We start from the raw sequence: 14,826 nt of genomic DNA, 5'->3' as shown, positions 1-14,826 counted from the left end.
TTTGGCAAATGCAGGTGAGCAGATTGCATGGTCACTCTACTCAGCCTGGCAGCTTCTTCCCTCTGCCTGAATTCCATTCCTGCCCTTTAATTCCATTATCATCAACTCTCTGATAATGAAAGCAGTGGCTTCTGCTCATGTCAAATGATTCAAATAACCTATCTGCTATGCACATAGTGCAAGGAAGGTAAAATTCAAATGGCTGTGCAACTAAAAAAAGCTTCCACTTGCAACAAAAACATGCTGTTAACAGCTAACAACATACCCTGCCATTTCTGCTTGTAGAATTCTCCTTGTCTGTTCTCCTCTCCTCTGCCAACTTTACTGTGAATCTGAAAGAAAGGCATTTCCCCCTAACATTAAAGTAAAATAGTTACAATTAATAAAAATGGGGAAGGGCACAGAAGAGCTAGACACATTTATTTGCGATGCATTAAAAGTCTGGAGAGTTGGGGTGTACAACTTTATGCTCAGAAAGCCTATGGACCTTATCACACTGAGGTTATTGGAGCTAAGATCAGGGGTGAGTGCGGGTCGAATGATTCGAATTGACATTATAATGTGGCTGTTTTATCACACCTGGTTGCTGTTCCGTTGCCATTCCAAACTGAGGGGGAATCGAATCCAAGGAATTCACGTGATGCGGATTCAGGCAAAGTGGAGTGAGTGCAAATTGTATTTCCACACCAGTGCATACCATGGGGATTCAACGATTCGAATTGAGACTCTTGCACATGCTCAGTGGGGCCCTGAAGGCATCCTGAACCTTTGCACTTCTGGGGTGAAGAAGGGAGCCTGGCTCCACTTTCATGAGATTGACAGCTGCCCCTTTCTTCCTCCCTTCTATTTTCCCATCCCTGGTAGCCAAATTCAAAGGGTCCTCCGTGTCAGAGCCCCCTTCCATTTCATCCACATCTATATCTATCCTCTTGTCATTCCCCTCATCTATTTCAGCAACATATATCTATATGTATCCTCTTGTCACATCATTCCCTGCATCCTCCTAGACCCCGATCTGCTCCCTTCCTTCACCCTGACACCTAACCCATCATCCCCTGACTGCTCCTGCATCCCCATCTCGCCCCCTCTGCCATCTAACCCATCATCCCCTGGCCCCAGCGACCTATCCCATCATCCCCTGACTGCCCCTGCCTCCCGATCCTGGCCCCAGCGACCTACCCCATCACCACCTGACTGCCTCTGCCTCCCGATCCTGGCCCCAGCCACCTATCCCATCACCCCCTGACTGCCTCTGCCTCCTGATCCTGGCCCCAGCCACCTATCCCATCACCCCCTGACTGATGTGTATGTATATATGTGAGTGTGTGTGTGAGTGAGAGAGAGAGAGGGGGGACAAGGAGGGAGGGAGAGAGAGAGCGTTGACTGGCAGAAGGTGCAGCGGGGAAGGAGAGGGAAGGAGAGAGAGAGCTCCAATGGAGCCCCGGTTGCCCTTAAAGCAGAAAGGGCCACCGGAAGCAAATGGGGCAAAATGCCAGCAGGGTATCATGGGAGATTTGCAACTCGGGGGTCTTGTGATGGTGTTCAAGAGCATCAGCAGATTGGAATTCCACACCAGACCAATCCCCAGTGAGTTTGAACCCAGCCTCAATGCGAATCCCGTCAATCCACTTATTTAGCGCACTTGCCAAAACGAGGAGCCAGGAAGGATTCAGTTCGGAAGCCCCGCAGAAGCCCCACAAAAGGGGGCCCCATTGAAAGCAACCAGGTGTGAAAATACATGAACATTCTAACGTGAATCCGCATCCCTCAATTTGCACTCACCCTACTTCTGAGCTCAAAAACCCCAGTGTGATAAGGTCCTATGAGACTCCATTTGCTAGGGCCATAACCTCTGAGGAATTAATTCCTGCTTTTTCATGGTTCCTAAACGTATGAAGATAACTACAGGTGGAGTGCTGAGAAAAGAATGCCTAAAGATAATCAGGTTCCTTTGTTATACATTATTTTTTAGATATCCTTGGATATGATAATTCGTTTTGAAGTTTTAAGTCCTTTAGTTGTTGCAATGCTGTACAAAGCTGTGCTGTGCTAAGTCCAAAGAACAGTTTTGTACAATTGATGGCGTTATCTTTACATGGTCTGAAGTTCTTAAACGTAAAATGTTTGTTTCTATATAGGTTATAATAAACTGTTGCTCTGAATTATGATGTGAACTGGTGAGGCTAACCTCCTAACTAGCTTTTGGGAGAGAAGAGACAGAGAAGAACACACGGGCATACTCAAGAAGTGCCAAGACACAAGCCTCTCTGGAAGCCACAGCCTCTGGCTTTACACACTTGGTACCTAATCCTGAAAGTGGCACAGAGAGGCTGCTGAGCCAGAACTGATTCAGATACTTGCCATGTGCATGGCTTGTGTATGCACTTGAAGCACATAGAGTGCTGCAGGGTCTACACCTGTGTTCCCATGCATGTGGGGCTCTAAACAAATTGAGAAATTTGCCCCTGTGCATTGGTAAGTGTGCCCAGATGGACTTCGTATCACATGAGATCTTCTCTTCAGAGTAGGAGGGGGAAACAAGTCAGAGGCTCACTCTTGTCCATCGCTATTTATCACATTATGTAATAAATGAACCCTACAACTGAGCTGGAGGAGACGCCATGTCCTTAAAGACACTGCAATTTTCATAGGATGATCTTGCTTATTTCATTCTTTGGAGGTTCCTGGTCCTCAGACAAGCCAGTTATATATAGTGAAATTTACTCACAGATGGGTGAATGAATGAGCTCTGTGAAGACCTTCCGATAATCACAAGGGTCCAAAATATTGTTATCCTCCAAAACATTTTTTCGAGTGTTTTGTTGATACAAAACCTACACAGAAAACAAACAATGGCATTTTATTTATCTTAAAAGGAACAAACAGTCTGTTCTTTCTGAAGAGCAGATCACGGGGAAAGTAAACAGGTTGTTTTCAATTAACTGCATAGAGTACTGCTTTGAGTGTTGGAGTAGGATAGCAGGAGACCAGGGTTTGAATCCTTACTCAGTCAAGGAGACCCACTGGGTGAACTTGAGCAAGTCACATTCTCTCATCCTCAGAGGAAGGCAACAGCAAACCCCCTCAGAATACATCTTGCCAAGAAAACCCTGTGGTAGGGTAACCATAAGTTGGAGCACATGAAAAATAAGAATTTGATACTACTTGTTCCACTACTACTTTTCTGTGGCATGTGTCTCATTACAGTCCTTTTATTTTCAATCTGTGTTTCTAAAACCTGCAAGAAGGTTGCTTTTTCGCAAATGTCTTCTTTCAGATTTTTCTTTCTTTCTTTCTAAACCACTTGTATGCCACATTTCTTGTACACAATCTCCCAAACAGAGGCTGGAACATCAATATACTGCAAGTGGTATTTTAATCACATGACGTTTAATGCACTAAGTTAATTGATAAGTTATTTAAAAGAAATTATAGGGAAGATTACATTTCAGGGCGGAAATGGCATATGTGACTGTGGTTGACTCTTTTGATGCCATTGGCTCAGTTTGTTGTTTGCTACTTTAAAATGGCTCTTTGAAAACCTTTGAACCAGAATCCTATATTGATGGCTTAAGATGGCAATAACCCCTAGCTATGACAACATAAGTGCTTTGGGGAATGTTGCAGAAAGAGACACAGTTTTTGCCCCAAGTATACAAGAGTATCCAGATTGCTTCTTGGATCAGGTCAGCCCTCAGTCACTGACTAGATGTAGAGGAACACATCTGGAGAAGGTGCAGCCTCCACTTTGTTCAGGAGGTGACTACTGCTCCTTCTTACTCAGGTGCACAAGGATCACAAAGGAACCCCTATAGCCAATCAAAGACTAGGAAATGCAGCTGCACCTGGGAGCCATGTGCTTGCCCTTACACATCTGGGAGTGAAGGAAGAACACCCATAAATATGCTGGCAGATATTTATACTCCAGCAGTGATCCTACTGGTGACTGAACAGTTAAGATACTGACTCTGATGACTGCAAGATCGGTCGGTCAGGAGCTCGACATCCAAGTACTGTGTGATGGCGTGGATTCCCATCATTAGTCCCAGTTTCTACCAACCTAACAGTTCAAAAGCATGCAAAATTCCACTTTGGTAGGAAGGTAACAGTGTTCTGTGCAGGCATGCTGGCCACATGAGCCCACAAGAGTTGTCTTTGACAATGCTGGCTCCCTTGGCTTAGTAAAGGAAATGAGCACCGTCACCTACAGTTGGACACAACTTGACAACCTTGTCAAAGGGAAAACCTTTACCTTTTACCTAGTGATCCTACTGTATCTTGGCCTCACTGACCTTCCCTAACCTGTTTTAAGATATCTTGCACTACAAATATCACAACCTAATGTTCTCTAGAGATGGTGGGATGTGTAATACAACACATCTGGAAACTGCCAGGTTTGGGAAGGCTATCCTAAGGCATGGAATCTAAAAGGCCACAAATTATGTTTTATCATTGATCTTCTACTTTCCTCTCTCCTTCTAGAATAGTGGATCTGAATAAAGACTCACCGGAAATGTGCTTTAACACTACAGAGTGGCAGTAGAAATGGTACAGTACCTGTGAGAGCTTTAGGTGAGCACCTCAATACAGCAAAATCCAGAGTTCAAATGAGACAAGGTATGCCTCACAAGCCTCCTTCTTCCCAGCTGGGAAACTGGTACTTCACAGGGGAGGTGCCTTGCTACTAAAGAGACAGTGCTCACAGTGCAGAGTGCAGGAACAAGAAGCAGAAAATATGCATTTGTCTCGAAGATATTCTGGTGGTATTACCTCTCTGCAAAGGGTGCTAAGAGTTTATTTATATATATAAAGGAGAAAACCTCAAAAGATTGATCTTGGAAAAGATGGACCTTTTCTATGGAACCTGACTTCAGTCATAATTCTGCAGTGACTAGAGCCCTAACTAAGCACTGAACAAGGAACAAAATCATGTGCACCTCCTTAGAAAGCAGACCACTTTCTTCCAACCACCTTTTGCCAAACATCTAAGAAAAGTACAGCACTTAAAAAGGAGAGGGAGTACTGCCTCTTATGTCCCACATGATACATGCTTTTACTCACAAAGGAGTTTCCCATTGCAGTGCTTCTCAGGCTGACATGCAGGAGAGGCATTATTTTCTTCTATGTGTTTGGGACTGGCAACACATTTGTGTCTGGTGGCTACAACTGTTTCTTTCCTTTTCAGTGACCTGCACCAGTCCAGTGGCCTCCACTCTTGAGTTGTACTTCCCCATAACATATGGGTGTGCTGCTCAACATTTTCATTGAAAAACACATTCCAAGGTCTGAAGTGTTTCACTAAAAACTAATCTGAGGACAGGGAATTAAAGCTTGCAACATGTAATTGTGCATTTTGGTTGGTCCAATAAAGGTATCATTGTTTGGATGTTATTGGATTTGCTGTATGGCAAACATGGCTACCTCTAGATATTTTTTGGATTTCAAGATACCGTTTTTTAGCTGTCATAGGGGAATTTTAAAGAGAGAGCCAGTGCACTGGGACCTTTCCATCTGAGGCTTCTGCCTCCAACAAAGGTAAAGCAATTTTTTTCTAATATTGGGATTGATTGGCATGCTTTATGTCTAGACCACCTAAAGTTTTCCTGATGCAAAACATGAAGACCTCTTGAGAATTTCAGGGGTCTCTACCTACATAAGAGCCTGTGGCTTCACAAAGGAAAGAGGCATGCTGGATTCCAAGGAAACATCTTCCTTGAATTGCTAATGGACATTACATTTCCTTGACTTTGAAAATCTACCAGTGACCACATGGCCAAAGGGGGAGGAGCCAGCCTGAAGATAGCCCTGTGTACCATCTGAACTAAGACTAGAAACAGAAAATGCAGGCTTATCACTAAGATCTTCAATTACTTTCTCCTGTGTGCCGGATGAAGCCAGTGTGACTTCAAAAGCTTGCAACATATAATTGTGCATTTTGGTTGGCCCACTAAAAGTGTCATTGTTTGAATGTAAAAAGTGTGGGTTGGGGAAAGCACAGCATTCACTTGTCTTTTTTGTAAGGAAGATCACATGGAAACCTGTCATCATCCATAACTAGAGGGTGGCTTAAAAGATACAAGGGATCTTGTAGCTCTTTTGAGACAAAGATGTAAAAAAAAAATTCTGGCAAACTCTAGCATTATGACTCCTCTTTGCCTTTCCCAGTTTCATTACTTCACATTGCCAAAATGTAATCACCAAATGGAAAAATTGTCAGATAAGAGGAAAGCACATAATCATTGTGAATTCCTGCATGGCAGGGGGTTGGAAAGAATGGCCCTTGTGATTTCTCCTAACTCTTTGATTCTCTGATACTATGATTCTCTGATACTTTAACCCAGGTCATTGATAAAGATGTTGAATGGCTCTGGGCCTAGGACGGAGCCCTGTGGGATCCCACTGGTCACTTCTCTCCAGGATGAAAAGGAACCATTGCTGAGCACACTTTGAGTTTGGCCAGTCAACCAATTACAAATCCACTTAACAGTTACTTTGTCTAACCCACATATTATCAGCAAGTTTACAAGAATGTCACGAAGAAGCTTGTCAAAGGCCTTACTGAAATTATGCTATATCCACAGCATTTCCTTCATCTGCCAAGCTGGTAATTTTATCAAAGAAAGAGATCAGATTAGTCTGGCATGACTTGTTTCTCAGAAACCCATGTTTTCTTTTTGTACTTATGACATTCCTTTCTAAATATTCAGACTCTCTGTTTAATGATCTGCTCTAGAATCTTTCCTGGTATTGATGTCAGACTAACTGGATGATAATTGTTGGAAATCCTCTTTTTTCCCCTTTTTGAAGACGGGAACAACATTTGCCCTCCTCCAGTCTGCTGGGACTTCTCCTGTTCTCCAGGAGTTCTCAAAGATTATTGCCAATGGCTCTGAGATTACTTCTGTCACTTCTTTTAATATGCTTGGACGTAGTTCATCTCATCCCAGAGACTTAAATTCATGTAGATCAGTGGTTCCTAACCTGTGGATCGCAATCCTTTGGGGATCGAACAACAGTTTCACAGGCGTCACCAAGGACCGCCCTGAGAGCACCACTTCCCAAACAAAGGGCGTCCAAGCTTTTGGTCCAGTAGGCCCATTAAAGCAGCAGCAACCTACAGGCCCCTCGGTTGCTTAGCAACTGCGCCCAGTTTCCCATTTCTTTTCTCTCTCAGGAATAGAGAGCTGTGCAAAAAGGATGAGGGACAGCACAGCCAATGAGGTGCAGTTTCAATTTGAGCCACTGCCCCTCTGTCCCTCTATCATCTAGAAGACTACTGCATACAGGGAGGCTTGATAATCCCCCTTTTTAGGATGTTTTCCACAAAAACCCTATGATGAGACAATCCAACATGAAACAAGTGATAATGCACTTGACAAGCTACTAGAGTAGAGCAGAGGACTACTATGAGTAGTGATGGGGCTAACAGCACAACTGGACTCAAGCCAAAAGGCCATTCAGCTGTTGATGTGTTCAGGTGTGAAAGGAAAGTCTGACGCTGCACAACACATATTACAGGAACATGGAATGTGAAAAGCATGAAGCAAGGGATGCTAGACATAGTAAAAAAAAGAAGAAGAAAGAAATGGAATGTATCAATATTGCAATACTTGGGGTGAACAAGCTAAAGTGGATAAGAAGAGGACATTTTGAACCCAGATAATTACTCGGTGTTTTTACTCAGGAAATGAAAATCTGAGAAGAAATTCAGTGGCATTAATAGTGAGAAAAGATGCTTCTCTTCCACAGATCCCAGAAGTCAAAGGAAATTTAAGCCAAGAGTGGGGATGTTCTACATTCAGCAGAGAAACACATTACATGACAAAGAAGATGGAAACAAAACATGAAAGAACTAGAGTGGACTACTGGTATTGGTAGACTTTCCATCTGGGGATCTGAGCATCTACAGATTCCCACACCCCAATTAGCGCACTGATGCAGACACTCATACATTTCCATCCATTGGATAATATGAAACTTGAGCTTCTATGTTTTTTCCCACCCCATGGGAGAGGACGGAACTGAACCCCTGAGGATAGGAAGGGACCACTGTACAGAAAGAAATGAAAGAATGACAGATTCATTTGAGAAAAAACTGTGTGAAGATAAACCCCCAGTTTTAAAATGTGAAGTGGAAGCTGCACTCAGAGTACTTGAGAGAAACAAACCACTAGGAACAAATGGCATATCAATATAGCTGCTTCACTCCAGAGAAACAGAATCTACTCTAGTTCTAATCAAAATCTGTCAATATATATGGAAAAATAAAACAATAGCCCGCAGATCAGAAATGCTCAGCATACATTCCAGTCCCCAAGAAATGGGACAGTAGGGGTTGCAGCAACCACAGGACCATTGCATTCATTTCCCATGCAAGTAATGTGCTACTCAAAATTCTAAAACAAAAACTTTTACAAGCAATTCGACAACAAAGACCACATATGAAATGAGAAATGCCAAATGTCCAAGCTAGGCTCAGGAAAGGAAGAGGCACTTGGGATCATATTGTAAACATATGTTGGATAATGGAATACATCAAAGAATTTCAAAAGAAAAACAGCCTGTGCTTTGTTGCAAAGCCTTTGGTTGTGTAGATCCTGAAAAAACTATGGATCACGCTTATAGAAATGGGTATACATCAACATTTAATTGTCCTGACACATAAGCTGTACTCAGGGCAAGAAATACTGTTAAAACAGAATATAGAGGAAATGATATGGTTTCCAATTGGTAAAAGGGTCAAGCTAGGCTGCATCTTATCACCCTATCTGTTTAACGTGTTTGCTGAAAATATCGTACACGATGCATACATAACTCAGGAAAACTGGAGAAAGGAATATCAATTTAAGATATGCAGATGACATCATACTACAGAAATTAGCAAAGACCTGGCATGATTACAGAAAAAAGTAAAGGAACAAATTGGAAATACAAGATTACAACTGAACATTTAAAAAACAAAACTAATGATCACAAACAATTTACATAACTTGTAAAATAGATGATGAAGACATTGAAATAGTTCAAGATTTTCTATGTCTTGTCTCAATCATTAACCAGAATGCAAACTGCAGTTATGAAATCAGTGGAAGACATGGGCTTGGAAGGGCAGTTGTGAAGTAACTAGACAAGATTCTCAAGTGTAAAGATATATCACTGAATAATAAAGTTGGGATTGTCCATGCCATAGTATTTCCCATTCCTATACAGTGTATGGTTGTGAAAGCTGGACAGTAAAGAAAACTGATGGGGGGGGGGGGGAAATCAGCTCATTTGAAATGTTGGGTTGAAGAAGAGTTTTGTAGATGCCATGGACTGCTAAAAAGACAAATAAATGGGTTCCAGAGCAAATCAGGTATGAACTTTCCCTTACAGCCAAAATGAGTACATTGAGGTTGTTGTACTTTGGCCACATCATGTGAAGGCATGATTCACTAGAAAATACAATAATGCTTAGCAAAGGAGAAGACATAAGAAAGGGAGAAAGACTGCATTCAAGATGGAGAGACTCAGTCAAGGAAGTCATGGCCCTGAGTGTTGCAGGTCTCTCATTCTTGGGTCACCATAAGTTGAATTTGACTTGACAGCAGTTAACAACAAAGAGTCAGGAGGTCCTTATGGGCAAGGCTGCATGGTCATTAGGCATTGGGGTGGCCACTTCTGTTCCATGAACACTGTCGTTTTAAACCTGTTCTTTAATTATCTATAGTTGAGAAGAAGTTAATTATCTATAGTTAAGAAGTTCCTGGTTGTTAGAGCTGTTCAACAGTGAAACATGCTGCCTCAGTGTGCAGTGCAGTCTCCCTTTTTTTTGAGGTTTTTAAACAAAGGCTGGATGGTCATCTGTTAGCACTAAGAAGTGTATTCTGGATGGCCATCTACTATAATTCCTGCATGGCAAGGGGTTGGACTGGATGGCCTTTGCGGTTTCTTCCAACTCTACGATTCTATGAAGTAGAATGGTGACAAAATTTGATGGTGGTAATGCTAACTTGTTTAGGGCAGTGAGAGAAAAAGCAGAGTGCACAGGGTTCCATAAGCTTTCATAAAACATGAAAAACGGGCAGTAAAATGACAAATATGACTCAGTGTGGATAATATCCAATGTGTATAAGATGCAGTATAAGTGCAAAGTGATGCATATTGGGGCAAAACATTACAACCTAACATATCTCTGATGGGATATGACCTAGCAGTGACTGAGCAATGGGGGATCTTGGGTGTGGTAATTTCATAACTGAAAGACTGTTGCAGTGTATAGCTGTTGCAAGAAAAAGAAGAGTAAGAGGAGGAGGCTGTTTTTATGTTGGACATAGTTAGAAAGGGAAATGAAAATTAAACTGCCCGTATCATATCACTCTGATGCAGCCATATCTAGGATACTATGTACAGCAGGGGTGGGCAGCTGGCTTACTCTACACAATGTCCTCTCTAATAAACAGATCAATACTATCTTGCCAGTCTTTGCCCAATATCACACACTGGCTTTCATGGACTGAATAGTTACAAGGGATCTTTTTTTGTTGTACAATATTATGAACTGTGCTGGTATTGTTACAGCATACTGTGATACAACATTCACTTCTTTTACTGTTTTATCCTGCCCCCTCCCCTCTAGTGCTATTTTTCTTCTTTTGCACAGTTTGAAAAGGAATTACACTTCACATTCCTCTTAAACATGCACTGAGATGCAGAAGCCTCTCAGTTTAGAATCTGGTACTGCTAGGGATTTTAAAAAAAACAACCCTGTTGTCCTAACACTTTGGGAAAGGGACATGGAAAGCTGCAGGGACTGAACTCTATTATCCAAGTCCTGTTGTTTCCTAGATGAAAGGCCCTTTCTCTGCTAACGTTGAGAGGAAACAGGTATTTTCGTGATAACTCACAGTTCCTGTAGTTTGACCTGGCAGTCTTCCTAGTGCCCCTGGAATGTTAGCTAGGCAAACCAAATATAAATTTATACACACTGAATTCATTAAACAAATAATAACTATACTTCTAGCCTTGTAACAGTGCTCAGATACTGTTTGTTGAAAGAGCATCGGGGATGCTCAGAATAAGAGCTGGGTCCAAACTTTGTCATATATAAAGTAAAGCCACTGAAATCAATGTTAGTCATGACTACTTTAGCAATAATAATAATAATAATAATAATAATAATAATAATAATAATAATAAAATTTTATTTATATCTCCCGCTTCTCCGTTCGGATTGAAGCGGGATTACAACAGTAAAAAAATCATAAAATACATACAAAATACATCAATCAAAAATAAAAAGGGGAAGAGTTGTTACAGTATTGCTCATAGTCGTAAGAATTGAGTCATCATATTCAGATGTTCAAAATCAGATTAGAGGAGATCCCTTGAATAGGCCTGCTGGAAGAGATCAGTCTTCAATGCCCTCTTGAAGGCTTCCAAAGAAGGTATAAGACGGATCTCTTCCCATCGCAGAAAATGTTTTACAAGAGATGGTTTTCAACCTGGTTTTGGGGTGTTATTTTTGTGCCAGATGTTCTGAGAGTGCGGGGCGGATTATGTAGGGAGAGGCGTTCCCTTAAGTAACTCGGGCCCAGGCCATGTAGGGCTTTATAGGTAATAACCAACACTTTGTAATTGCGCCCAGAAGCTAATCAGCAGCCAATGTAGAGATTTCAACACCGGTGTAATGTGCTCTGATTTTGGTGTCCTGGTGATCAGTCTGGCTGCAGCATTCTGAATCAGTTGGAGCTTCTGAACTTGGTACAAAGATAGCCCCATGTAGAGCGCATTACAGAAATCTAAACGAGAGGTTACCAGTGCATGTACTACTGTTTCAAGGTCCCCCTGAGCCAATCTATAAGAATGAATAAATAACTCTTACTTTTGACAATAATAAATCTGAAAGTGAATTAAGACATTTCATAGTTTTTTTCTGTGCTGTTTTTCAAATATTAAAAAGCATCTCAAATTCACAAATGTTAGACATGTCATGCTTTTAAAACACTACAAACTAAGTAACTAGAAAAGCCAAAGAAGTTCTACTTTTCTACAGATTATCATAGCTGATTTGGCTCAGACGCAATACTACTTCTTTTGTAATTCAGCTGTTGCCTATATCAAATTACTGATTTACAGTGGCATCCTACAGATGAATTCAATGGGAATGTATTCCATGAGAGTGGTTATACTACAATCTCAACGACATGTAACAAAAACCCTTGTGAAACAACAATAACCCACGATCTTGATTTTCTGGCAGAAGAATGTGCTCATGCCCTGTGTTCATTCCCTGATCTTTGAAAATATGATATTCAAGCAGTGCTGAGACATTTCACATTTTCTCAAATATCAAACCTAAGAAAATTGCAGCACAGCTTTATCTATTTATAATACCCTATGTACACAAGCTTCCTCACCTGATCAGTTTCCCCTGGATGCAGCTTTCCTCAGTGGCTTGAGCATCACTTCTGTGTACTGCAGTGCTGCTTGTTTTGTTGCTGAATGGAAGGAAGTTACAGAAAATGTTGCCTCTTAATGAAACTGAGTGGGGCGTTTCTGCTCAGACAGGATCTAAAGCTTGACTTCTAAGCCATGGAACAAGCTGAGTTTCATTGTCTAGCATAAAGCACACTAGCATTTTTAAGGGGAGTTATTTCCTGATACTGTTTACACCAAATACCAGCTTCCCAACATTATACCTAAGATTTTCAGTTTATTTCATCAAAGTGATTAGAGAGTGGACTAACAAGTTCCACAGGCATTCGTACGGGAATAAGTGCATACAATGTTTATTTCTTACCGCTTTAATAAGGAAATGTTGGAGTTGGGGGGAAATGTAAGTAAATGCTTTCATGTTATCTTGTTTATTAATGTGAATAGAGATTTTTTTTATCTGATTTTACTTTAGCCTTTGAAGGAATATGCTGATCTTGTCTTTTCCAATGAGTCATTCTTTCTCATGATGTGACCAAAGTACGACAACCTCAGCTTTATCATCTTGGCTTCCAGGGAAATTTCTGGCTTGATCTGCTCTAGAACCCATTTGTTTGTCTTTTTGGCTGTCCATGGTATCCTCAGCACTCTTTTCCAGCACCACATCTCAAATACATTGATTTTCCTCTTATCCACTTTCTTCACTGTCCAGCTCTCACAACTGTATATGGTAACAGAGAAAACAATGGCTTGTATGATTTTATCTTTTATGTTCAGATGTATATTTTTGCATTTTAGGATCTTTTGTAATTCTTTCATTGCTTCCTCCTAATTCCCAGTCTTCTTATTTCTTGACTGCAGTCCCCGTTCTGATCAGTGCTCGACCCAAGGTGTGGAAACTCTTTTACTATTTCAATTTCTTCATTAACTAGGTTGAATCTGTTGAGATCTTGCATGGTCATTATTTTTTGTTTCCTTTATGTTGACCAGTAGGCCTGCCTTTGCACTTTCTTCTTTGATCTTTCTTAGTAGTTGTTCCAGATCTGCGAAATTTTCTGCTAGTAGCATATCTCTGATTATTAATATTCCTTCCACCTATCTCCACTCTTCCTTCTTCTTTATCCTAGCCTGCTCTTTGTATGATATTTTCTGCATACAAGTTGAACAGATAGGGTTAAAGGATACCATCTTGCCTGACCCCATTGTCAACTGGGAACCATTTGGTTTCTCCATATTCTGTTCTAACAGTAGCCTCTTGTCCTAAGAACAGATTTCTCATCAGGACTGTCAAATGTGATGGTATTCCCATATCTTTAAGGGTGTTCCATAGCTCTTTGTGATCTATGCAGTCAAAGCCTTTCCTATAGTCTATAAAACACATGCTGATCTTCTTTTGGAATTCTTTGGTGTGCTTAATTAGCCATCTTATGTTTGCAATGTGGTCCCTAGTATTTCTTCTGAACTCTACTTGTACTGGGATTTCTCTCTCCATGTATGGTTGGAGTCTGTGTGGCAGAATTTTGAGCATAATTTTGATTGCATGGGGTAGTAATGCCATGATCCTGTAGCTGCTGCAGCTATAGTTTTACATGCTATGAAATGGACTTGTTTAGAAAACAAATCAGTCACTATCCAAATCACAGTTTCCCCCTTACTCTGGAGAAAATCCATTATAATGTCTATGCTGATGTGCACCCCTGGGTTTGCTGAGGCAGGAAGCAGCTGTAATAGTCCAAGGGGTCCCCCCCTCATCCTTTCTGCCAGTGTACATGTTGGGCATCTCTGCACATGGGCTTCAACAGCCTGGCACATTCCTGCCCAAGTGGAGAGTCTTAGCAAACCCAAAGTGTCCAGCTGCTTTTACGTAGGGTTGCCATATCCCGCCAGCAGGCGGGACTGTCCCAGTTTTTGCAGTACCGGGACGGTCCCATCCCAGTTGCCGCCAAATCCTGGGTTTGGGTCTGGCCCCTGGGCAGGGCCCGCTGATGCAGCCATTGCCGCGGCTGCTTATGCAGCCAGCCAGCCACCCACCTCCTCCTCCTCCTCCGTGCGGTCACACCACCCGTGGCAGTTGCCTGAGCCAGAGCCAGCAGCAGCTCTTGCTCACCCTGCTTGCGTGCCCGCATGTGGGGCTAAAAAAGAGGAGCTCTTCCCCTTAAGGCCAGCTGGCCAATAGCAAAACAGAGGGGGTGAGGCTGTTTCCAGCCCCAGTCTGCCATTGGCCAGCCTCAAGGAGGAGGCGAAGCTTCGGAGAAGGAGGAGGAGGAGTAGGTGGAGGAGGAGGAGGAGGAGGAGGTGGGTAGCCATTTCCAAAATATATTTTTCCCAAAGTGTATTTTTTGTGCTTTTAATACTAACACAAGTCTGCCTTGTTTTGACAATGATGGTGATGGTTATGATGATGATATTGAT

At 41.9% G+C, this 14,826-nt stretch overlaps 1 protein-coding gene across 1 annotated transcript in view; it reads right to left on the bottom strand.

The window, feature by feature from the left end:
- Positions 1-12,476, bottom strand: part of ADGRF5 (adhesion G protein-coupled receptor F5) — a 46,501-nt gene extending 34,025 nt beyond the window's left edge. The window contains 3 exon segments of the mRNA XM_042445370.1: positions 266-353; positions 2,729-2,834; positions 12,399-12,476. Of these exon segments, the coding sequence (XP_042301304.1) occupies positions 266-353; positions 2,729-2,806 (166 nt within the window). The 5' untranslated portion in view covers positions 2,807-2,834; positions 12,399-12,476.
- Between the last annotated feature and the right edge of the window lie 2,350 nt (positions 12,477-14,826).

This window comes from Sceloporus undulatus, chromosome 1 (assembly GCF_019175285.1).
Source record: "Sceloporus undulatus isolate JIND9_A2432 ecotype Alabama chromosome 1, SceUnd_v1.1, whole genome shotgun sequence".
NCBI lineage: Eukaryota > Metazoa > Chordata > Lepidosauria > Squamata > Phrynosomatidae > Sceloporus > Sceloporus undulatus.
This window is presented reverse-complemented; position numbering and strand designations above follow the sequence as displayed.